The sequence below is a fragment of the Artemia franciscana genome, chromosome 21, assembly GCF_032884065.1.
Source record: "Artemia franciscana chromosome 21, ASM3288406v1, whole genome shotgun sequence".
Classification (NCBI taxonomy): Eukaryota; Metazoa; Arthropoda; class Branchiopoda; order Anostraca; family Artemiidae; genus Artemia; species Artemia franciscana.
This window is the reverse complement of record NC_088883.1, coordinates 16381035-16406352: the sequence shown is the minus strand read 5'-3', so window position 1 is coordinate 16406352 and position 25318 is coordinate 16381035. Positions and strand designations below refer to the sequence as shown.

The 25318-nt window shown below is 36.3% G+C and overlaps 1 protein-coding gene across 1 annotated transcript in view; it reads right to left on the bottom strand.

The window, feature by feature from the left end:
- LOC136040697 (uncharacterized) overlaps positions 1–25053 on the bottom strand; it is a 29291-nt gene extending 4238 nt beyond the window's left edge. Inside the window, exons 1-5 of the mRNA XM_065724997.1 lie at positions 25037–25053; positions 21982–22121; positions 15240–15387; positions 7295–7443; positions 72–192 (exon numbers count right to left, since the gene is read on the bottom strand). Of these exons, the coding sequence (XP_065581069.1) occupies positions 72–192; positions 7295–7443; positions 15240–15387; positions 21982–22121; positions 25037–25053 (575 nt within the window). The remainder of the gene's footprint in view (positions 1–71; positions 193–7294; positions 7444–15239; positions 15388–21981; positions 22122–25036) is intronic.
- Between the last annotated feature and the right edge of the window lie 265 nt (positions 25054–25318).

The window sequence follows — 25318 nt, the reverse complement described above, 5'->3', positions numbered from 1 at the left end:
ATAAATGAATGTCAGTTGTAATTCTTTATCTAGTACTAAATTAACAAAATAAAATTAAACATATATCTTACTTGCACTCCTTCAAGTCCAGGGAATAATTCAGAAGGTCGTTAACATGATCTATCTCTACTGTTCGCTGCGTACATGCTAGGAAAGAAATGATACTCCAGCAGTGAGGGTTGCCTACCAGGTCTAAAAAATATATTCAGTGACTAGCGCGTTCCAGATATCAATTCAGGTTATAAAGTGAGTGGAATTCCTCATTACGGTCACTTTGGAACCATTTACTACCAAGATTCGAATTAATTGCGTAACATTAAACGTGGGCTGTTTAGCAAGAACCTTAATTGTCATTTCTAGAGCTTAAACTGAAATTGGGATAGTGGATTGCAGGGCCGTTAATCGTTTATCTATAGATAACTTCATATCTATCATGCTTTAATCCAAGATGTGTTATTCTTTCTCGTTAATCATTTCAATTACTATTATTTTTCTTATGACATTCAGTTATTTCAATTATTATTTATCTATATTTATAAAGAAATGAGGCAGTAATCGCGCCCTTTAAGTCATTTAAGAATATATATGTGCCCGTCTTTCAATGTTGTGAAATAAGAAAATTGTATTTGCCAGCCCAAACAAACATTTTACTTAAAAATTACCAAAAAACACCAGAAAAAAAAGTTCAAGAAGAAATATGGATTTATTACAACCAATGTAAAGCAAGTAACTGCTTTCCGCACGAACTTTCTTCTGTATTGTAAGCTGAGTGAATAAAATGTTAGCATAAGCCGAACAAACATTTTAGTTAAAAACTCATTTTAAATTTGCCAACCAGTATCCTAGTCCACTGGTTGGGAAACTTATTAGCCAAAGAGTCAAACATGAATATTATGATAATTTTTAAAGAATTGGGAGCCAAACCAGCTAAGCATTAAATCCTAAGTCAAGTACATGCGCCTAACACTAGGAGTAGTATGTTTCAATAAAAAGCTATCTCTCGTGCTGTGCGAGGCCATGGTCTGTTGGAGGTAGCTCTTTATATGAACCTTTTATCATCAGAAGTGGATAATGAGCTTATAATGGCAATGACAAGCTACAAGAACACCTTGAAAAGGCAAAACAGACGTACGAGTCGCCTGTTTACTTCATTAAGTACTTCAAAGGGCAAGGGAACGATTATCCGAGTCCAGAACTGCCCGACTTCGGTTTCAGTATCTGGACCTACTCAGAATCCTGAGGAAGAACCTGAGAGCTGAACGAAGTGGCAACCTTGAGCTTTATCTACAGTCGTTGTTGGAAATGCTTCCTTACTTTGCTGCTTCTGGCCACAATCTCTACACGAAATCTACTTGGATGTTTTTTAAGTCAGTCATTTAGTTAAGGAAAGACAACCCAGAGCAGTACAGAACATTACAGGAGTACCAATTCATCCGAAGAACTGACAAGTACTGGGCGGCACTTTCTCCTGATTTGGTGATCGAAGTTAATGAGAAGTATGAAAACAAGTGGAGGTCTAACGAGAGGTAGAGGCACGACTGAATTTCAGCGGACAGTTTGGGTATCTGGTATACCTACTTTTGTTCTCGTTAACGAACGCATGCAGAACCAGAGTGGCCTCGTGGAGCTTACTATTCAAAATCACGCAGAAGCGATATCTCCGAGGAGAGGTAGAGATCTAGCGGGCATCGAAAAGATAGTCCGATACATTGAGTCCCTAGAACCAATCAGGCAGAATTCACAGCTCTTAAGCGTGGTTACTGGTGTCCGCGCTTCACCATCTGTAAACGCGGACGATGCCAAACCTGTTGGAGAAAAGATTCTAAAGGATATGGAAGCGAAAGACATTGACAAATATGTTTCAGGAGAAAGGAGAAATCTGTAATTATGGCTGAGAAGTCATCCGTGGTGATAGATAGCAAAAGGGTAATGGTCGACCCAGCTCTAATCTTCCAACATCTAGCCGCAGTGACTAGCACCAGTGGCTCTGTCTTGAATGAGGTTCTGTCGTTCAAGCTCTGTAGTTTTCGACCATTGCTCTTTAGTTCGTTTGAGGTGATGAGGACAGCCACCAAAGCCTTTCTAACAATGCACTAATGAAAATTGAGGGGATCGACGGTCCGAAGCTGGAGAGAAAGCTTTGCTCAACATCTACAAAGGGAAAAGCAATGAGAAGACCCTGAAGGATGTCCGGGTGCGAGCATTTACAATACTGGTTGCAAGTGCAAATGTTTCCGTTCAGGCAGAGCGGCTTCCGACGACTTTGGATGCCACAAAGCCTGCTGAAGATAGTGATAGTGAGATAGTGATAGTCAAGCCTGAAGAGTGGGGTTGGCACCTCTTTTCGTCACGGAATGTGTATCTTCCTATAATGACAGATGCTTCACCGGCACCCGAGAGCCTGGTGAAGATAGTGCGGTGCCAGTGCACCAGCGGGTACGAATCCCTCAGATGCAGCTGCTGTTGGAAAGGTTTGCCCTGTAGCTTTGCCTGCGGGGAGTTTAAAGGGGCGTTATGCTCTAACGCCTTAGCAAGACGGGTTGAGCACGATAACGACGACGAGCAGGAAGAATAATTAGCTTTAGGTTGTGCTTTAATATGGAAAGGTCCCTTTAATAATGGAAAGGTTTGCCCTGTAGCTTTGCCTGCGGGGAGTTTAAAGGGGCGTTATGCTCTAACGCCTTAGCAAGACGGGTTGAGCACGATAACGACGACGAGCAGGAAGAATAATTAGCTTTAGGTTGTGCTTTAATATCAAAATGTTCTTGTGATTAATCTACATGAGTTCAAAACGTTCCTCTTTCATAGCTGGCTGATCTGAAATTTTGATCCTGATTAAAGAATTGGCTTTTTAAGATGTTATTCTTAGCAACCCCTCATATTACAGGCCCCTTAGAGGTGAAAATTAGGTAAATAGTAAAAAAACGCTTTTTGGCCTCATATTAGGCAATACGGTACTTTTTTTTATATAAAATGATCCTTTAGCCAGAAAAATCCGACAAATAATGATCTTCATACTTTATCCCCCCCCCCGTCCCTTGAAGGTGAAAATTTATACTGGAGTACGGAAAACTTGATTTCTGACGTCGGATCCGGATTCATCGTGCTTGATTTAATAAAAAACGACCACTTAAATCCGAAAATACGTCCAAATAGAAATCCCGATCCCCTCTTATTTTCTCTCTTCAATGGGGGTTTCAGGTAGTTGTGCGAGGGGGATTCGGGGATTTTATGTGTGATTAAGCTGATTTTCTGAACATATTGGTGTAAAAAAAAATATGTTGCAATTTCCCCGAGGTCAAACCTTATTTTTCCTCCACTATGTGTGTTTATATTCGAAAAAATTTAACTGTTCTATGTTTAATGGTTTTTTAAGACAGTAGAAACTCTTTAATTGTTTTCAGAAAATTTATTTTGTTCTTAAAATCTTTCAATTAAAAAAAAAAATTATAAATGTTCTCAATTTATAGAAGCAATTAGTTTATTAGAATGAGATAAACAATTTTTCTTGCTAAGTTTTTTTTTAATACCCATTCTATGGGTATGTTCTGTCATATCACTTTAGTAATTTTTAACAAACAATTCTATCACATGTAAGTTTGCCACCACATAATGTAAAGGAATTCATCACATACGTTTTTTCCATAAATAATTTAAGGTATTTCACGCCTAAGGGGGTGTGAAGTGGAGGCCACGGATAAAATTGCCGAGGCTGTGGAAGATGCAGGTAGATGGCATTTTGGTAAAATATTGCACTGACTGGTCAATAAATTAAGCGGTAGTAGTCAATCCGGAGGTGCCTCAGTTGAAGATTGGATTTGGGCCATACTTATTGATAAGGAAAGACTTAAAGAGAGATAGGTGGAATATTTTGAGAATGTGCTAAACCGAGATACAGTTGCAAGAAAATACCTTGGATGTGAAGGAAGATTTGCTTTGTGAGGAATAATTAGCGACAGTACTAAAAGGATTAAAAAAGAATCAGGCTCCAGGTGTTGATATTGTGGACAATGATTTAAGATTATGAACATGATTTTGAAAAAGGGAAGTGCTTAACGATTTTAGGAAAACCTTAACTAAGCCACTGTATGAGAAAGGTGATAAAAATGAGTGTTGTAGTTATCCTGGCATTAGTCTCGTCTCAGCAAGTAGCAATTTACTTTGTAATGTGATACTTTTTAGAATGAGATATGCCGTAGACAAGGTTTTACGAGAAGAAAAGTGCTGTTTTAGAAAAGGTAGAGGATGTGTCCATCATATGTTCACTCTTAATTTAATAATTGAGAAGTGCCCTAGTTTTCAAGCACCTTTAGTCCTCAGTTTTATAGATTATGAGCTAGAGTTCGATTCTGTTGATAGAAAAGCTTTAGCAAAGGTCTTATTCTTATAAAGTATACCAGACAAATACACTACAGGGATTAGCGCTAGGTACGGGAATAATACTGCTGCGGCTAAGGTAGGAGATGAGGGTAGCAGCTGGTTTTGCATTTTATCAGGATTTAAGCAGGGTCTTGATGTATCCCCCTTTATATGGATCATTTTGATGGACTTCGTCTTAAGGAGCACTTAGATTTTGCTGATGATTTAAGCATCCTAGATGAAAGTGTGAGTAAAATGAATGAACTCTTAGAGGTTTTGTGAGTTTTGGGTACTAGAGCATGTTTGAAAATTAATATTAAGAAGATTAAGTCATTAAGGCTAGGAATAAGTGAAGATGAAAAGGATACGTTGGGTGACGAAAAGATTGATCAAGTCGGCAGCTTCACTTATCTTGGTAGTATTATTTGTAAGGAAGGTGGGAGCAGTGAAGATGTTAAAAGTAGAATAGCCAAGGCTCTGGGCGTTTTTTCACAGTTAAAAAAAGTTTGAAAAAATAGCAAGATAAGTCTGCAAACAAGGATCTTAATATTGGAAGGTACAATGACGACAGTGGTCAAATATGGCTCTGAAGCATGGGTGCTCCAAAAAGCGGATGAAGATTTACTAGAATGTTTTCCGGAAAAATTGCCTATGGATTGCTCTGGATATCCGCCTGACTGGCCGTATTTCAAACAGCAGACTCAACGAAAACTGTTTTTTAATCCCGCTTTCTTGGGCTATAATGAGAAGAAGGTTGAGGTGGCTAGGGCACATTCTGTGGATGAAAGATGAAAGATTGCCGAAGATTGTCCGTTTTGGCAAACCGTCTAGGGCTAAACGGAAAGCGGATTGTCGTCCTTTGGGGTGAGAGGATATCGTACAGTAATATTTAAAGGAAACGGGAACTTCCTGGGATGGTATAAAGAGGGAGGGTATTAAGAGATTGGGATGGAGGCGGAACATGCATAGCTATGTTGGCATCAGGCGGCTTGGTGCTGCGGTGAGTTGTTAGTAGTAGTAGGATAAGCAAAACAAAATACATTATGCAGGCCACCTATTTCTGGACCAATATTCAATTTCAACATAAGTTGGTATTGAAAGGTATTGAAAGATTGGTAGAAATCTGAGGCTAAGATTAGTTATAGAAATCCAAAATCAAATAAATTGAAAACATAACTCGCATATTATACTATATTTTCACCAAAGCGTGTGTGTAGAGACGCTTCACACACGTCATTTCAAGGAAATGAGGAGGAGGTGGTAAAATACATTTGCAGTCTGGAGAAGGCTTTTTTTCAATGTTTTCAGTAAAGATGTTTTTAATGAAAATACCCAAAAAAGGTATCTTCAAATTTAGGGGATAAGGTGAGGAATACCCTCCCCCCACTCCTAATTGACATCCCTGTATTCATTAATTCCGGATCAAATAGTTCGTGGTAGTGAACTGTAAGCAAGGTGCGATATAGCTCAATAGTAGCCGAAACTCTAAGAAACAGAGTTTTGATGATAATACAGTAGATACGTCAAAAGGTTCGAATTTTCATCTTTATTCAAGGTATTTAAAATTCATCAAATTTAACGATACCCATAAAAATTCATGAACCTGAGGAAATTTGCCCAATTTTTAAAAAATGAGGGAAATACCTTCAAATATTATATGATCTTAATGAAAATCCCTCTATAAGATTCAGCATAACAGACTGAATCATACTGTACATGCTTCAAGCTCATATTTACAAAAATGTGAAATTTTGCATTTTTTGCCAGAAGAAAAATCAAAGGTGTGCGTTTATTTGTTTTTTGATTGTTTGTTTTTTCCTATGGATGATCATGTCAAACCTGTGATCATAAAAGATCGACAGAGGGCTCATTTGATTGGTAATCAAAAGTTCTAGTGCACTTTTTAAGTGACCAAAATATCGCATGTCAGCTAGGCCCCCTCTTTAATCATTTCCCCCCAAAGTTACCTGATCAAAATTTTGAGTCGAAAAATTAATAACCATGTCTTTGAGGATGACTTAACCCCCAACTGTCCCCAAGGGAAGGGCTGCAAGTTATGAATTTTGCCCATTGTTTACATACAGTATTAGCTATTGGGAAGTACACAGACATTTTTAGGTGGATTTTTACTGTGGGGGGGGGGTTGTTGGGGTTACGTGGGAGGATCTTTCCACGGAGGAATTTTTCATGGGGAAGGGAATTTTCCATGGTGGGGGAGCCAGATTTCCTAGCATTATTAAAAAGCGATCAACACTTAAGCGATTAAATAATAAAACAAGTTTTTTTTACAACTGAAAGTAAGGGGAAACATTAAATCAAAATGAACAGTAATTATTACGTATATGAGGGGTCTTCCCCTCGTCAATACCTCGTCCTTACACTGAAGTTGTTTCTAATACTTTTAAAGATCTATTTATTCTAATTAAATGGCCTTTGTGATTAAGGAATCATTCATAAAGAATTGGGACAAAAGACGAACTTTAGCTTTAGGAGCGAGGTATTGACGAGGGGGTGATCTCCCTCACATGCGTAATAATTTCTTTTCATTTTAAGTTTTAATGTATCTGCTTACTTTCAGTAGAATTTTTTTATTTTTTTTATTTAATCCATAAAAAGTCAACAAGGAAATCTAACATGCCCGACCACATGAGATTTCAAGTCGTAGAATTGACTGTCACAAAATGTTTATTTTGGGAAACAGTGATTTCTTTTTAAAACACTTTACAACTGTTTAGATTTTTTCGGATGTAATAAACAAAAGACAGATGAGAAGAGAAACACTTATTTAAATATATATCTAGTTTTCAGTAAACCTTCATATCTTGTGTTGATACTTTTTGCAAAAAAGCTGTTTTTTTTTAATTTTAGCCTCTAACGGACAAAAAGTTAAACAGAAATACTAAAGGAAGACATATTTACTGAAAAAGGTTCTTACTTGTTAAGATAGATTTGTCTATACCACACAAGCTATAGTAGACAGCACGAAGTCCCTGAAGCCAAGCGTCAAACTTTTCGCGTCCTTCGCCAAATTTGCAATCAGTGTCTATCACGTCAGAAGTACATCGCAAGGCATCCTCAATCCCCCTAGATTAAGAATAACTCATAAACAGATCAGCTCACTTCATTCATTCGAAAAACAAAAAACGTCATTTGTAAACAACAGAAGTATAGCCCTAATACAGCCCATGCTAAGTGCATTAGCATAACCGTATTAGCACACAATTAGCTTAAGTAAGGTTACTATTCTAAACTAAACATTGACCTACTTATATGACAATACTAAAAGAGAAACCTCATTAGCATAATCTAGCCGGCATTTCATTTTCAAATACCTCTCTGAACATGATTAATGAAAAAAACTGAAATACGTGTTTTGACGATTGAATTATATGAATATTTTTCTTTTATTTGGATTGAACGAAATGGTATTATGGCATGCACTTGGGTATAGTAAACCAGCCAAGTTATGTTCCCCAATGAATCAATTTATATGGCTTTTTTATGCGGCTGCTTATGTTGCACTCTATGGCTGGTCATCGACACTACCTAGTTTATTATATGTTTTAATCCGTATTTTTTGTACATTTGAATGATAAACACTTGCATCATATTCAAAACAGTTAAGATGAAATATCCTAAGAAATTATTGCGCATGATAAAGTTGTCGTTTCGCTGAATGCTGACATAGACAAATATTAGAACTATGAATTAAGTACTAGCGATAACACTGATGGAAATGTATGCGTGCATTGTCATGACAAGGAAAGATTATATTTCTTTGGACTACCCAAAAACTTCAACTTTTATGATGATGGATATGCAAAAGTAGCGTTTCCATTGAAGTTAGTGTCCAAAGATAATGTAAACATGAAACTAATAGTTGAAGATGAGGGTCACCTTCCTGCGAATGGTTCTGATAACCTGTTACCTGCTGATAGATCAAATTACCGTCCTTTGAAACAGTTCGTGGTAACGAACTGAAGCAAGGAGCGACCCAGCTCAATAGTAAACGAAACTCTAAAAACCGGAATTTTGATGTTAAAAGATATATCAGAAAAATCGTATTTTCATGCTGATTTTAAATATATAAGGTTCATAAAATTTAGTCTTTGCCATCAAAAGTTACGAGCCTGAGAAAATAGGGCGAAACACCCCCTAAAAGTCATAGAATCTTAACGAAAATCGCACCATCGCATTCGGCTTATCAGAGAAAGTAAGTCAGGAATGACTTACTCCCCCACAGTCCCTGAGGGAGGGGCTGCAAGTTACAAACTTTGACCAGTGTTTACATACAGTAATGGTTATTGGGATGTGTACAGACGTTTTCAGGGGGATTTTTTTGGTTTTGGGGTGGAGTGGGGTTGAGGGGAGGGGGCTATGCGGGAGGATCTTTCCTTGGAGGAGTATGTCATGGGGGAAGAGATATGTCAGGGAAGGAGTATGTCATGGGGGAAATAAAAGGGCGCAGGATTTTCTAGCATTACTATAAAAAAAAGAAAAAATAAACATGAAGAAGTTTTTTCAATTGAAAGTAAGGAGCAGCATCGAAACTTAAAACGAACAGAGATTATTACGCATATGAAGGGTTCTAAAAATACTTTAGCATAAAGAGCGAGATATTTAGGAGGAGATAAATACCTCACTCTTTATGCTAAAGTATTTTTAGTAATTTCAAATATTTATTCTACGGCCTTTCTGAATTAGGGGTCATTCTTAAAGAATTGGGACAAAACTTACGATTTAGTGTAAAGAGCGAGGTGTTAACGAGGGTACAAACCCCCTCATATACATAATAAAAATATAAGAATATAAAAGTTTGTTACGTAATTTAATTCTTAATTTACGTATATATTTTACTAATAAAAACGTTCGTTAAAAATTAAAATATCTAGTTGCCTTTTTAAGTAGCCGAAAAATTGGAGGGCAACTAGGCCTCCTTCCGCACCCCTTATTTCTCAAAATCGTCTGATCAAAACTAAGAGAAAGCCATTTAGCCAAAAAAAGAGTTAATATGCAAATTTCATTTTAATAATTTATGTGCGGAGAGCCAAAATCAAACATGCATTAATTCAAAAACGTTCAGAAATTAAACAAAACAAACTAGTTTTTTAATTGAAAGTAAGGAGCGACATTAAAACTTAAAGCGAACAAAAATTACTCCGTATATGAAATGGGTTGTCCTCTCCGCAATCCCTCGCTCTTTACGCTAAAGTTTGACTCTTTACCACAATTCTACTTTTTAAAACAATTAAAAGCTTTAGCGTAAAAAGCGAGGGATTACGGAGGGGACAACCCATTTCATATACAGAGTAATTTCTGTTCGTTTTAAGTTTTAATGTCGCTCCTTACTTTCAGTTAAAAAAACTAGTTTTTTTATATTTATTGGTATTAGTATCCAAATGAAAGCAAAGGGACAAAGAAAAGCAAACTACTACACTGATGTCAGAATGCAAATCTTGTCTATGTGCCAAAACTGAAAACTATGGAAAAAAAATGGTGTAACAGACACTGAAATCGAAAGCAGAATAAAAAGGGGATTGGTAGATAATATAACAATGGCGTATAGAGACTAATGGATAGAAAAAGGCATGTGAACACTATTACTACTATTGATTGTATACTCACAGATATAATCAATGAACCCAGTAATACCAATGATGAAATGTATGATCTGATTATAGCTCAAACCATGCTAAGACTCCTGTATGACCCCAAAACACAGTAAGTACCATGTCACGAGAAAACATAATGAAATATTTTATGGAATGGATTTCAAAACATCCATTTTTACTTTACGATGATGTTCTACATTTCATTATTTCAATAAAAATATTCTATACATTACTTTGGTATGTTTCTTTCTCTCTGTGCATATGTGTCTGAACGGCTGCTTGCTTGTCTCGTTCTCTGTGCCTATGTGTTTGAGCGGATGTTGTCTTTCCCTATATCCGTCTTTGTGTGTTTATGTATCTGAATTTGTGTGTTTGCATAACTGACTCTGTGTGTTTGTAGGTGTTTTGTTTCTCTCTTTCTCTATATGCCTCTGTGACTGAGTGGCTGTTTGCTTCTCTCTCTCTCTCTCTCACTCTTTCTCTCTCTCTCTCTCTCTCTCTCTCTCTCTCTATGCCTATGTGTCTAAGCGGGTGTTTGATTGTCTCTCTCTCTGTGCCTGTGTGTAAAGCGACTATCTGCTTGTTTCTATGTCTGTATTTGTGTGTTTGTGTGTCTGACTCTATGTGTGTTTGTATGTGTCTTTGTCTGTCTCTCTGTCTGTGCCTTTGTGTCTGAGTAGCTGTTTGCTTGTATTGTCTGGCAGCCATTTTCACACACATAACATTTTTGGGAAATTCCTCCAAAAATATTCGTTTACACTAGAATGGATCATTTAAACTTAATAAAAAACCAATAACGTTTCTTCTGAAGACTCCTGGCAATTGACATCAGCATGGTACAATGTACCAGCCTGATGGTACCCATTGGCACAAATTATCCCACCTAAGGCATTTTCATGCTTTTTACCACAAAATAAGCTTATAAACTAAAAATGACTATTGTATTTATTGGGACAGCGTGAGCTTTCCATTTCATTGTTAGAATACGATGTTCCTTGGCATTTCACATACCCTTCTCCTTATTTCCAGTGATTGTGTAAGAAATCCCATTTATTATTAAGAAGAACATATAATTAAAACATTATCTTATATAAGCCTCCGATTTAATCCCACAACATGTAAAAACCCAGGCCAAACCATATATATCAAAAACAAAGCTACAGAAATCCAAACAAACTCAAAGAAATCACGACCAAACTGTAGAAATCGAAGACAACCTCTAACATCAAGACAATATATAGAATTCATAACCAATAAATCAAAATCCACATGAATTCATAAGAATCAGGGTCAGTTAAAGAAATCAATGCCAAACCATGGACAGTAAGACCAATCCAAAAGATCGATTCATAGAAATCCAGAAAAATCCCATAGAAATCAAAACCAATGCATAGAAATCCTGGGGAATTCACAGAAACCATAACCAATCCAGAACCATAAAAATTCAGACGATTTCATAAAAATTAGGGCCGACCCTATAAATCCAGACCAAAGCATAGACAGCACACGAATACAAAGAAATCAAGAGATTAATGTGTAAAAATCCAGAACAATCCTTAGAAATCCTGACCAGTGCAGAGAAATTCACACTAAACCATAAAAATCAAGATTAAATTCTAGATATGAAGATTAACCACTAAAAATTATGACCAGCCCGTAAAAATTAAAATATCAATATTTAGAAATTCAGACTAAACCTTAGAAATCCAGACCAAACCAAAGAAATTTAGAGAAAATGTAAAAATCATGGTCAACATATAAAATCATGACCAATACATAGAAACCCCGATGAATTCATAAATCTCCGAACCAAACTGTAGAAATCAAGGACAACCTCTAAAATCAAGACCGATTCGAAGAAATCAAGAGGTCAAAATGCATAAATCTAGAGCAACCTCATAGAAATCATATCCAATGCCTAGAAATCCAGACAAATTCGCAAAACTAAAAAGATCAGCATGTACAAATCCAGAACAACCCTTCGATTTCAAGACCTGTACATAGAAATCAAGATCCAACCACAGAAATAAAGACCAAACTGTAGAAACCATAGTTAGTGCATAGAAATCCAAATCAAACCGTCAAAACTAAGATCAATCTAAAAAATCAAGGTCAAACTCGAAAATCCAGACCAATCCAATGAAATCATGAGCAATATCTAAAAAACAAGATCGATACATACAAATCATGACCAAACCCTTAAAACCCCAACAAATTCATAAAAATCAAGACCAGGCTGAATAAATCAAAGCAATGCCAAAACGAAAAAAATCAAGTGGCCAATATGTAGGAATTCCCCATAGAAATTATGATCAACTCATAGAGCTCCAGCTGAACTCACAAAATCAAGAGATTAATATGTAGAAATCGAGACCGAACCGGAGAAATCTAAATCAAACCTTAGAAATCAAGACTAACCAGTAGGACTAAAAAGATTAACATGCAAAGATCCCGAATAACCCTTAGAAATCATGATCAGTGCATAGAAAAATTCATACCAAACCGTAAACACCATGACCAAACTCAAGAAATTATGAGCAACCTCTAAAAGTCAAGACCAATCCAAAGAAATCAAGGAAAACATCTAAAAATCAAGACCAATATATACAAATCATAAACAGACCTTAAGAATCCAAACAAATTCATAAAACTCAAAACCACAATTGAAAAAAACAAGGCCAATCTCCAAAACCCAAGACACGTCCAAAGAAATCAAGAGGTCAATATGTAGAAATCTAGAGGAACCCCATACAAACCATAACCAGGGCATAGAAATCCAGACCAAACCGTAAACACCAAGAACAAATTCTAGACATCAAAGTCAACCTCTAAAATCAAGACTATTTCGAAGAAATCAAGGGCAACATCTAAAAATCAATATCCGAATCTATCAATCATGACTAGACCCTAGTAATATAAGCAAATTCATAAAAATCAAGACCGAACCGAAGAAATCGAGGACAACTTCTAGTAATAAAGACCAGTCAACCCATTGAATTCCAGTTTAAACCACAGACATCAAGACCAATCCGAAGAAATCGAGAGTCCAATATGTAGGAATCCAGAACAATTCTTAGAAATAGTGGTCAGTGAATAGAAATCCACTCCAGGTCATAAAGTCAAGACTAAAGTATAGAAATCAAGTTTAACCTCTAAAATTATGATCAATCCGAAGAAATCAAGAGATCATAATATAGAAATCCAGGCCAAACAGCAAAAGTCCATACCAAACCATTGAAATAAAGAGACCTATGCATTAAAATCCAGACCAAACCATAGAAATCAAGACCATCTTCAGAAATCAAGAGACTAAATACCTAAAAATCCAGAACAACCCCCTAGAAATCATAACCAATACGTTGAAATCCCACGAGTTCATAAGAATCTGGCTCTAGTCTAGAAATTACACCAAACCATTGACTGACAAAAATAAATATGAGCCAGTAAAATATGGGGCTTAATGCCACTTTTCTACCAACTGAAATTTTTTTGCTAACTGGCTGAAAATATTTGGTCCTGGGTGTCCTCAACCCCCTATACAAGCCGTCCCTGCATAGGGTAGCAAAACCTCGTGTCATAGCAAAGAATAGCTGCTACGATTATTAATTAGGCAGAACTTGTCTACTATGGACAGACAAAATGCTGACTATTTCTGAAAGCACTAAATAAAATAAATATAGACGAAGCATTTTGGACATAGAAGCTAAATTGCTATGTTATGATACAAATAAAGGACTTGAATGCAAAGGTAGGTTTCATTTTGTCCTCCACAGCTTTTATCGTTGGTTTTTCTCATTTGACATACTAAATTTGCACTAAGATCTGTTAAACAATTAGAAGCCAAATATGATTCACAAGGGTCATTTGAATCTTGCCCCTGAATGTTACATGGAGTGCGAACTCCAAAATGTCTGATCTGTTTGAATCTTGCAAATACAAATTGATTTTATTTAATTTGGAAAAAATATTCACCAGATAAGTGAGCTAGAAAATTAATTTGTCGTCGGGTAGATGTTTAATGTATTCAGCTTTTCCTTCAGAATAAATTGTAACTTCATTACTCAATTCCATTAATAGCTTGAGCAGGAACATCATTTAGGGGGGGGGGCAGTTACACTCCCCCAACAATTTGAAGAAAAACATTATTATATAGCCCAAGCCTCTTGACTATCCGGATATTGAAAGAATAAAATCAATTAGATCTACCTTGCATAGGCAACGTGAGGTGTTGCGGCAACCTTTGTTCGGCTTCACTGAGTAAAGTGTTGCGAGAGCAACACTTTGGTTTTGTTTCGTCACTTCGATTAAACGCTCAAGTTGGTAATCTGTAAGGATCTTAAAATAAATACTAGGTGCACCAACTCGCAAAAGTTGCAAACCCCTCATTGAAACTAGCAAAAATTGTAAATCCCTCATCGCTGAATATGATTGTAGCCTCACAGCCGATTATTACTTACAAGTCCCCTATATGACTTATCACTGGAACCGTATTGGTCTTACCATCAAATATACCGGAAACAAATATAGGTACACCAACTAGCAAAAGAGGCGAGCCCCTCATTGTCGAAGATGATTATGAGCTAACAGCCGACTGTTGCTTAAAATTCCCCTATATGTCTCACAATTGGTATCGGCCTATTTTTGGTTTTACGTGTGTACCTTACTACTGAAGTTGTCAACCCCTTTAAACTTTCAAACTGATATATCTCTCATGAGGAAATTTTCACAAAAAATGGATGACATATACTTTGATCAGCTCATCAAGAGCTATCGATTGCCGTCGAAATAAAACTATCTGTCTTAGTTCATAAGTTGACTTTTTTGCTGTAGGCCAAGTTTCTAACGTCATCACTTAGAAAGGAGCAAAGGATAAACTCTAATTTCTTTAGCAATGAGAGAACTCCTGAACTTTAAGAGGCAAATCTGATACTATCTCTCTACCGCAATCCTGAGTGCCAAAACCGAACGATAAACTCAGCTGAAATCACGAACAGAAATGGGTTTTTTAGCCCCAGGCAAGAGTTCTACGAAGCTATCCAAAATGCAAAGTCATATTCATCAATCTGGCCTAAGTTCCACACTTTCCGTAGAAACCGCAGAGGTTAGACCCTTACCACTTTCTAGGATTAAGCTGGAATCGGGGGCTAGGAAAAAAAAAGACAAAACCAAAGTGTTGCTCTCGTAACACAACCAAGAAAATAAATAAAGACAAAGAGTTTTGGACTTAGAAGCTAAATGATAATATTTTGATACAAATAAAGGACTTACACACAAAGGTCTGTTACATTCCGTCGTGCACAACTACTGTCTTTGGTCTTGCTCATTTGACATACTAGATTTGCACTAACATCTGTAAAACAATTATCAGCCAAATATGGTTCACATGGGTCATTTGAATCTTGGCCTTGAATGTGACCTATTTTGAAATAAGTAAATGGTTAGTATTAAACAAAAAAGTTCTGTTCTTATGAAAAGGAGATTATTGCCTAGTTCAAGTTGATGTTCACCTTGATCTATTGTTCTTATCTCACAGGGTTAAGAAAAAGAACAAAAATAAAATCCAAAATGATTTGCGTTAATGAAACCAACTACGAAATCAATTCTTAGTCGACTTTTTGCGTGAGCTACGTATATTTTAGCCACTCATCTAGGAACGAACGGAAACCAGGTCATCCCCAACTGGATTGGAAAAGGTCATAAGAAAGGATTTACAGAAAATTGGTAGTTTGCGGGACGGTGTAGGGAGTGAGATTTGAACAGAGGTGGGGGGGCATGTATAGCTGTTTTTCCTTCAAGCGGCTTCTCGCTTCAACGATTTGTTAGTAGTATTAGTTATAGAGAAATTTTATTTGTGACACTCGACGCAGTCATGGCTGAACAGCTGTGCAGACCATTTATAAAAAGAGATGTTTTTAGATAAATTAAATTTTTGTTTTCAATAAAATAATTCTGGTTTCACATTCAACCTGCAACGCCCCCCCCCCCACAGTAGCTGGTCGGTTTCCAGCAACTTTCGGGTTTTGAAAACGGACTAGAAATCTCAATTTCAGATCAAATGAGTGTTTTCGAGGTTTCTATAAGCAAGAGGGAAACGTGGAGGTGAAAAAAGGGTATTCCCCCTCCTATTCAGGATAAATTTAGCGAAATTCGGGGTTTAATGTAACTCTTTATCATCGTAATAACAATGTACACCAGAAATATTCCCGGAAGGAAAGAGGGAATAAACATCAATTTTATATTTTTGAAGCCTCTTTTAAGCTCCCCCCTCGGAAAAGGGCCTGAATAAGGCCCTGGGAATTATTAGATAAAGCTGGTAGTAGTGTCTGTGTCTAACTGAATATTGATAAATTCCCACTTCGTATGTCTCTAACTCTAAAAAGAATCCGATTTGTTTCTCTCAGACTTTGATAAAAACCTAATTCACCTATTTCAGACTCTAGTACACCACTTGTGAGCTGGTAGTAGTGTCTAAGTTTGGCTGAATCTTGATAAATTCCCACTTCATATATCACTAACTTATAAAGGAATCCGATTCATCTCTCTCAGACTTTGGTAAAAACCTAATTCACTTATTTCAGACTCTAGTATACCACTTGTGAGCCGGTAATAGTGTCTGTGTCTGACTGAATCTTGGTAAAAACCCACTTCATATGACTCCAACTCTAAAAAGAATCCGATCCATCCCTTTCAGACTTTGGTAAATCTCTAATTCACCTATTTCAGGCTTAAGTATACCACTTTTGAGCTGGTAGTAGTGTCTTTGTCTGACTAAGTCTTGATAAATTACCACTTCATATGTCTCTAACTCTAAAATGAATCCGATTCATCTTAGTCACACTTCCGGAAAATTATAATTAACCTATTTCAGACTCTACTAAACCCCTTGTGGGCTAGTATTATTGTCTGTGTCAGACTTAATCTTGAAAAATTCTCAATTCATATGTCTATAACTCTAGAAAGAATCCGATTCATCTCAATCAGCCTTTGGTAAAAACCTAATTCACCCATTTTAGACACCACTATACCTATTGTGAGCTGGTAGTTGTGTCTGTGTCTGACTGAATCTTGATAAATTCCCGCTTCATATACCTCTAACTCTAAAAAAATCCAATTTACCTCTCTCAAACTTTGGTAAAAACCCATTTCACCTATTCCTGACTCTAGTATACTACTCGTGGTCTAGTAGTAGTGTCTGTGTCTGACTGAATATTGATAAATTCTCACTTAATATATTTCTAACTCTAAATGAATCCGATTCATCTCTCTCAGACTTTGGTAAAAATCTAATTCACCTATTTAGGACTCTAGTATACCAATTGTGGGTGATATTCAATTCATCCCTTTCAAATTTGGTAAAAACCTAATTCACCTATTTCAGACTCTTGTATACCGCTTGTGAGTTGACAGTATTGTCTGTGTCTGACTGAATCCTTATAAATCCCACTTGTGAGTTCGTGGTAGTGGCTTTGTCTAACTGAATCTTGATGAAATCTCACCTCATATGTTTCAAATACTAAGAAGAATATGATTCACTTCTCCTAGACTTTGGTAGAAACCAAACTAAAAACCAAACTAGAAACAATATGTCTCTAATTGCAAAAAGAATCTGATTCAGCTCTCTCAGATTTTGGTAAGAACCTAATTCACCTATTTCAGACTTTAGCATACCACTTGTGAGCTGGTAGTATTGTCTTTGTCTGACTGAATCTTCATAAATACCCAGTTCATATGTATTTAGCTCTAAAAGGAATCCGATTCATCTCTCTCAGACTCTGGTAAAAACTTACTTCAGTCTCTAGTATACCGCTAGTGAGCTGGAAGTAGTGTCCATGTCAGACTGAATATTAATGAATTCTCATTTCATATGTCTGAAACTCTAAAAAGAATCCAATTTATCCCTCTCAGACTTTGGTAAGAACCTAATTCACCTATTTCCGACTCTAGTATACCACTTGTGAGCTGATAATAGTGTCTGTGTCTGACTGGATATTGAGAAATTCCCACTTCATAGGTCTCTTACTCTAAAAAGAATCCGATTTATCTCTCTCAGACTTTGGTAAGAACCTAATTCACCTATTTCAGACTAGCATGTCACTTTATAACAGTTAGTAGTATCTGTGTCTGACTGATTTTTGATAAATTCCTGCTTCATATATCTATAACTCTAAAAATAATCGACCCATCTCTCTCAGACTTTGGTAAAAACCTAATTTAACTATTCCAGACTCTAGTATACCACTAGTGAGCTGGTAATAGTGTCTCTGTCTAACTTAATCTTGGTAAATTATCATATCATATGTCTGTAACTCTAAAAACAGTCCGATACATCTATTTTAGACTTTGGTATGAACCTATAGTTGAAAAAATTTCTAAGTAAAAAAACAAACAAAATTCAAAGTTCAAAAAGAAAATAATTCTAAGCTTAAAAAAGTAGAGAGGTCAAAAATTTGTGGTAGGGGCATTGGGCTCCTTGGAGGCTGGGCATGGATGACCATAGGTTCCCTCTAAGAGAATTGTTGATATAAGTTTTCATTACCATGAATATGACAATACAAGCGGTTACACTATGCCTATGTTATAGATGCTATCAAGTAAAGTTCAATACTATATCATAAATTCTATTAGTGCAATTTGAATTGAAATGAAACGTTTACTTTATCTTTTTAAGCATGCCCAGACAGGTGTATGTAAATAAGATGCCGGCTGAATCCTGCTAATGATGTATCTCTTGTACTATGCTCATGTAATTAGGTCATCGGGTCTAGTTTCTTTAGAGCCTAAGGTGTTAGTTCAGGAGTGCATATGGCTATACTACTTATTTTGACTAAAAAATAAAAAATAAATTTTTACCCTCCTACAGCTGCAGTTTTAGGAATTAGCAACCCTATGCGTTTACTCTCTTGTGAGGATTGAAAGCCTACCGACTAAAACAAAATACTGAATCACGACGAGTCGCGTTATATAACGTGACTCGATCGTCTTGAGGTTTGAATATTTGTGATTGGCCACAGTTACCGGCACAGCCAACGATATAGGTAGGCAGGAATTCACAGTAATAAAAAAAAGAATATTAAGAACAAAAATTACTTTTAAAGCTATCTGTTCTAAAATGCGATTTAAAAAACCGAATATTAGGCAAAACCATTTATAAATCTCGGGTAAAAGAAAACCTGAGCAGAGTTAAGGCTAAAGCTGAACTCTGATAATGTATTTGGAATAAGTAAAAGAAGTTTGGATCAGGGTGACAAGTCACTTTTAAAATACATACAAAATAGGCTAAATTTTGTCGGACCTTAGTCTCATACAATTAGATCATGTAAGCTTATAAAACACTGTTTTGAATTGATAACTCAAATGCAAAAGATAAACAAAGCCACTTTTGCAGTTTTTTAATCAGAAGAGGAGGGCGAAGGCTAGTACTTTCCCAGAAGAAAGTTATACTTAAAAAAAAATTAAGGCTTTATGGTCAAGAAAATGTCTAATTTATATGTATCTTTATGTTGGAGAATTTTTATAGGGTATCCAGGCCCTCTCCCATATGGTGCCCCTAGAGACTGAGGAAAACATTACCAATAAAGAAGAAAAACAGCAAAACAATACTAGATTTCCAAAACATATTTAATCACTGGACAACTCTGGATCACTGGAAATAATTAAATTTAAGGTAGGCGTTTTCTTACGTCATTTCCACTATCTTTGTTTGGGCTAATTAATAACATCTCATTACAAAACGGAAACAACTATTCGATATGCCTGACATAAGAAGTGGCATATAATTTCAAAATAGGGGTTCAAAGATTTTGTCAGGATAGGATTTATGTAAGTGAGGACCCTAGTACACGAATGGGTCCTAAATTAAATGAAATAATTAAAAAACTAAGCTTAACATTAGTATTCCTGAGTTTTAAGGAAACTCAATCATTTAATCTATTTTGTATAAAAGATTAAACAGTTGATTCATAGTGATATTGGCATGCTCTCGTTCAGAGTTTCGATGAAAACTGCTTTAGCTTGATTGAGTACAGACAGTCTCCTGTAACCACAGCCTTAGCTCTTAAATAGTTAAAAAAAAAGAAGTTTTTTTTTAACTGAAAGTAAGGAGCAACATTAAAACTTAAAACAAACAGAAATTATTCCGTAAATGAGAGGGACCCTCCTCAACGCTCCGCTCTTTACGCTATTTTTTTATTGTTTTAAAAAGTTGGGTTGTGAGAAAGAGTCAAACTTTAGCGTAAAGAGCGGGGCGTTGGGGAGGGGACAGCCCGTTTCATATATGAAATAATTTCTGTTCGTTTTAACTTTTGATGCCGCTTCTTACTTACAGTAAAAACGCTTGTTTTTTATTTAATTTTTGAACATTTTTGAATTAATCCAGGTTTTGACTTTGGCTCACCGTGCATGAATAATTAAAACAAAATTTACATACTAATTTTACTTTTTTTTTTGGCTAAGCGGCTTTCTCAAAATTTTGAACGGATGATTTATAGAAAAAAGAGGGAAGGTAGGGGTCTATTTGCCCTCTAATTTTTGGTTACTTAAAAAGCCCATTAGAACTTTTAATTGTATTTACGAACTTTTTCATTAGTAATAAATAAGCGTAACTTACGAAATAACTTACGCAATGAACTTCTATATTCGTATATTTTTATTACGCATATGACGGGGTTTTTCCCCCTCGTCAATACCTTAATTTTTACGCTAAAGTTCGAATTTTGTTCCAATTCTATAAGAATTGGTTGAATTACAACCTTTGTAGAACCCTGAATCACAAAGGTTGTTTAATTAAAATAAATAGCTCTTTTGAAATTACTAAAAAATACTTTAGCTTAAAGAGCGAGGGTATTGAAAAGGGGATGAACCCCCTCATATACGTAATAATTTCTGTTATTTTTAAGTTTTAATGTTCCTCCTTACTTTCACCTGAAAAAATTGTTCATTTCATTTAATTTCTCATTATTTTTTTCAAATAATGCTGGAAAATCCAGCACCCCTTCATGAAAATTCTCTTCCCCTTGATAAATTCCTCAATGAAAAGGGACCCTTCAAACTAAACCTGTCCCCAGCCCCCCCCCCCCCCCTACCAAGAAAAAAATCCCCCCTGAAAACGTATTGATACTTCATAATAACCCATACTATATGCAAACAATAGGCAAAGTTCATAACTTCTAGCCCTTCCCCCGGGGACTTTGGGGGATTAAGTCATCCTCAAAGACATAGTTACTAGATTTTTCGACAGTGCTGAACAAAATGGCTTTCTCAAAATTTTGACCCGATGACTTTGGGAAAAAATGAGCGTGGGAAGGGGCCTATTTGCTCTCCAATTTTTTGGTCACTTAAAAAGAGCACTAGAAATTTTAATTTCTGTTAGAATGAGCCCTCTCATGACATTCTAGATCCATTGGGTCGATACGATCATTCCTGAAAAAAAAAAAATAAACACGCAGCCGTTATCTTTCTTCTGGGAAAAATACAAAATTCCACATTTTTGCAGATAGGAGGTTGAAACCTCTACAGCAAGGTTCTTTCATACGTTGAACATAATAGTGCGATTTTCATTAAGATTATATGGCTTTTAAGGGGTATTTTCCCCTTTTTCGAAAATAAGGCAAATTTTCTAAGGCTCGTAACTTTGGATGGGTAAAACTACACTTGATGACACTTATATATTTAAGATCAGCATAAATATCTCATTCTTTTGACGTATCTATTGGTGTCAAAATTCAGTTTTTAGAGTTTCATTTACTATTGAGCAGGGTCGCTCCTTACTTACAGTTCGTTACCACGAACTATTTGATCAGATTTCGATAAATGACTTTTACTAACTTGACAAGAAATCAAGTGGATTATAAAATCTAAGGGTCTTTAATCCCTCTTCCCACTGAGGTTGAACCAGATGTGGTGACTATTAAAGAGAAAAACGAATTACCTAGCTGTTACTTCCCGCAAAGTTTGGATCCGATTCATCCTCCTTTTCCAATAGATTTGCTTACGAAAAAAAAGAATACACTACCTCCTTCTCCTCTTTCCTGTAGAGGTCGAATCAATCTTGGGCTCTGAAAAGCACAACTTTGACTAAGTGCAGGTGCCGCCCTGTAGTCCCTTTTGGTTATTACTTTGTTGACCAGAATTCCGGTACTCTCAGTCCTTCCACTTTATTTTTGAAACATATTATTCCATTTTTTAAAATTAAATAGCCTCTTCTAGTAGATATCGTGACCGCAAAGATAGCTTCCCAAAACAGAAGTCAGATCCTTCTCAGACCATATAGAAATTAATATAAATAATATAATAATACAATTAATATAATAATATAAATAATATAAATTAATATAAATAATATAAATATAGACGATATAAAATAAGCACCATATAGAAATTAGCCCTCACTTTCCAGAATTTCTTTTACCCGATAACACTTTCTGGTATAATTTCTGATTAAATGAATTAACACCCCCCCCCACCACCATCTATTACCCACAGACGAAGGATCAGATTGGAACCCAAAATAGCATACGCCAACAATAGCTCCCGCTTCAATGCAAGTCTCTTGGTAAGAAGAGCAAAGGAGACCTATCCCTCAAAGGTTGGATCAAATATGAATCCCCAAAGACAAATCAAATACAATTAGTCAACTATTATTCACCACCAATTTGGTTGAGATCTGACAACTGATTCTGGTGGACATAATTTAGGGACTTCTTCTCTCCCGAGAGACAACAATACCTCCACTTACTAAAACTAGAAAAATAGATCCAACCTCACATGATCGGAGTAGGCCCCCCCAAAGACACAGTAAGGCAGCTAGCTCCTACTATGCATAGAGTTTTATAGTGACCTGACAGCCCCACATTAGTGTCCCATAACAATGGTATATTAGGATTAACCATTTTTTTCCCCCAGGGAGGCCAAATCTATCCTGGACTGTGGAAAGGCATACATAGGACAATAGCAGTTGCTTCTTACATGCAATGTTTGGTCAAGATCCAACCCTTCTGTTGGATATCTTCATACACAGAATTTAGGTATCCTTGCCTACCCTCCTCCCTAAACAAAATTTAGAAGGGTTGGGTTAGAATTGAACATCTTATTTCGGTAGATAACTTGATGACTAGAATTTAGGAGCTCTTACCAAGAGAGGTTTTATTGCACTTGGGACCCTAGGCGACAAGACGTTGAAATTAACTTTAACAATCCCCCAAATTGTTCTGAAATGTAATAAAAAGGGATATTTTAATCCCTTCTGCTGAATGTTCTAAAGATAAAAATAAACATACATCTCCTCACAAAGGTCATATCAGATGTAGATCCCGAGAAGACATAATGAAGACACCGGCAGTTGCTTCCCACAAACTTTGGCTGAGGACTGATTCTCTTCTCTGTCAGATGTCAGTATCACATGAGATTTAGACCCCCCCACACACACACATAGACTGGATTACGTGCATATACCAAAAAACCCATTTAGGATACTTTCTCTTATTTCCCATATATTTGATTGATATTAGATCACTTTTTATGTTGTGCGCTCCGATGAAAAAAAAAAAAAGAAAACAGAGGCGGGATAGGGCTCTGATTCAGACAGGCATAACTAAGAAGTTTGAATCTACTTCCACCGGATTTTCTGTAGATCGGACGATCTCTTCTGCCACGAGTCCTGATGTCAAACATTTAGTGATCTCAACCCCCCCCCCGCAAACACACCCTTGAAGAGGTCAAAATGCAACCGAGAATCCAAAAGATGCACCAAGGTGCACTAACTTTTAAATCCCGTTGAGTTTAATTGTAATGGTATAATTTTTCCTGATACATGTGCAAATAACGAGATTCTCAAACAAGATAGGAAACCCCAATGACCCTCGCCCCTTCCTAGTTCAACGCTACCTGATAGTTTCCAATCCATACCCGAGCTGCCCTTGGGATAATGTAGATATGGTATTATGGTGAGTTGGATGCACATAGCATCTTTTGATTTACCGCTACTGTATCTTCAAAACTATTGTTTCCCTCACAACTCCCTGGAAGCTTAACTTGATACCACAAGCCGTTCCCTGGTTATTGATTATTTGTCATTTTGGTTACGTGTCAAAACAAGGAGTATTTTGATTTACCATACTACTTAACTGTATTCAGATTATATAAGTAGCAAATGAGCTTATAGCCCAAAAAATTTTTCGATGGATCGGAGACAGAAATTATTTAGCCCCCCATGAAACAAAGTTTGATGTCGCCTTGCCCCGAACTCTTCTCTTCCTTTCCCTAACAGTGTCTGAAAGTTTCAACTCCTTCTGCTAATTTAGAATTTCTAATTACAATTCACCCCTCTCCCCCCCCCCAAAAAAAAAAACAGATTCCCAGACAGTTTCAACTCGATTCCATTCAAGCTATTTCCTGGATATATCGGATAATTTGTAAGATTAGGCGCACCCCGCTTTTGATATACTCAAGTAATTTTGTCATTTTCATAGTATACCCTGAGCAAACTCTGGAAATCCTGGTCTGTGGAACCACAACTAGAAGCTCCTATCTAATTAGACAACAAAGACCAAACGTGAGCGCCATTTCTGGCAAAATCTATCTGCGAACAATGGATAATCTAAATAAATTAAGGGAAATTGCTCCGGGGGCTTTGGTAGCAATGCCCATCCCAGAGGCATATTTACTAGATATTTCTATGCTTTCTGAAAAACTGTCTGTCTCAAAATTTTGACCCGATGTCAAGGGCGTTAAGGATGGGGTTAAGAGAAAAGGGCAGGGGCAAGTTGGCCCTAAAGTCATTTTTGGCCTTTAAAATGCACCAGAACTTTCTAAACCAATTTCTAATCAAATCAGCCCCGTTCCAAGTTTCTATGACTACCGCTTCTGAAGGATGTAGCCATGAACAATATGTGGAAGGCCCATACTTTTTTAATTTGAAACCCACTGCCTGTGATATTACAAATTGATATTTATAAAAGACATATTTAGGAAACGAGTTTTTTATGCACGAAAAAAAAAAAAATCGTTGATGAAAACTAATGACCGTTAAATTATAAAAAACATATATTTATATCGGGAAATTTGTTTACCTTGAAATCAGTCTCATTTATACTCTAATGAAAACTAAATAATTAACTTTAAACATTACCGATTGATGTTTCTGAGCAGTAAAGCTAAACTATTTATTACAAATACGAGTAGGCTATACGTATTAATATCAAGAAAGATCTTACTTTGTCCATTCCACGCATTCCACCTGTTAGCATCTTGTGATTTACCAGAATGTAATTAGTCTGTTAACTTCTTCATATACAAAATGGTTAGACAGAGACTAGTTACTCCAGAATACAAATGGAGAGTATTTTCTAATT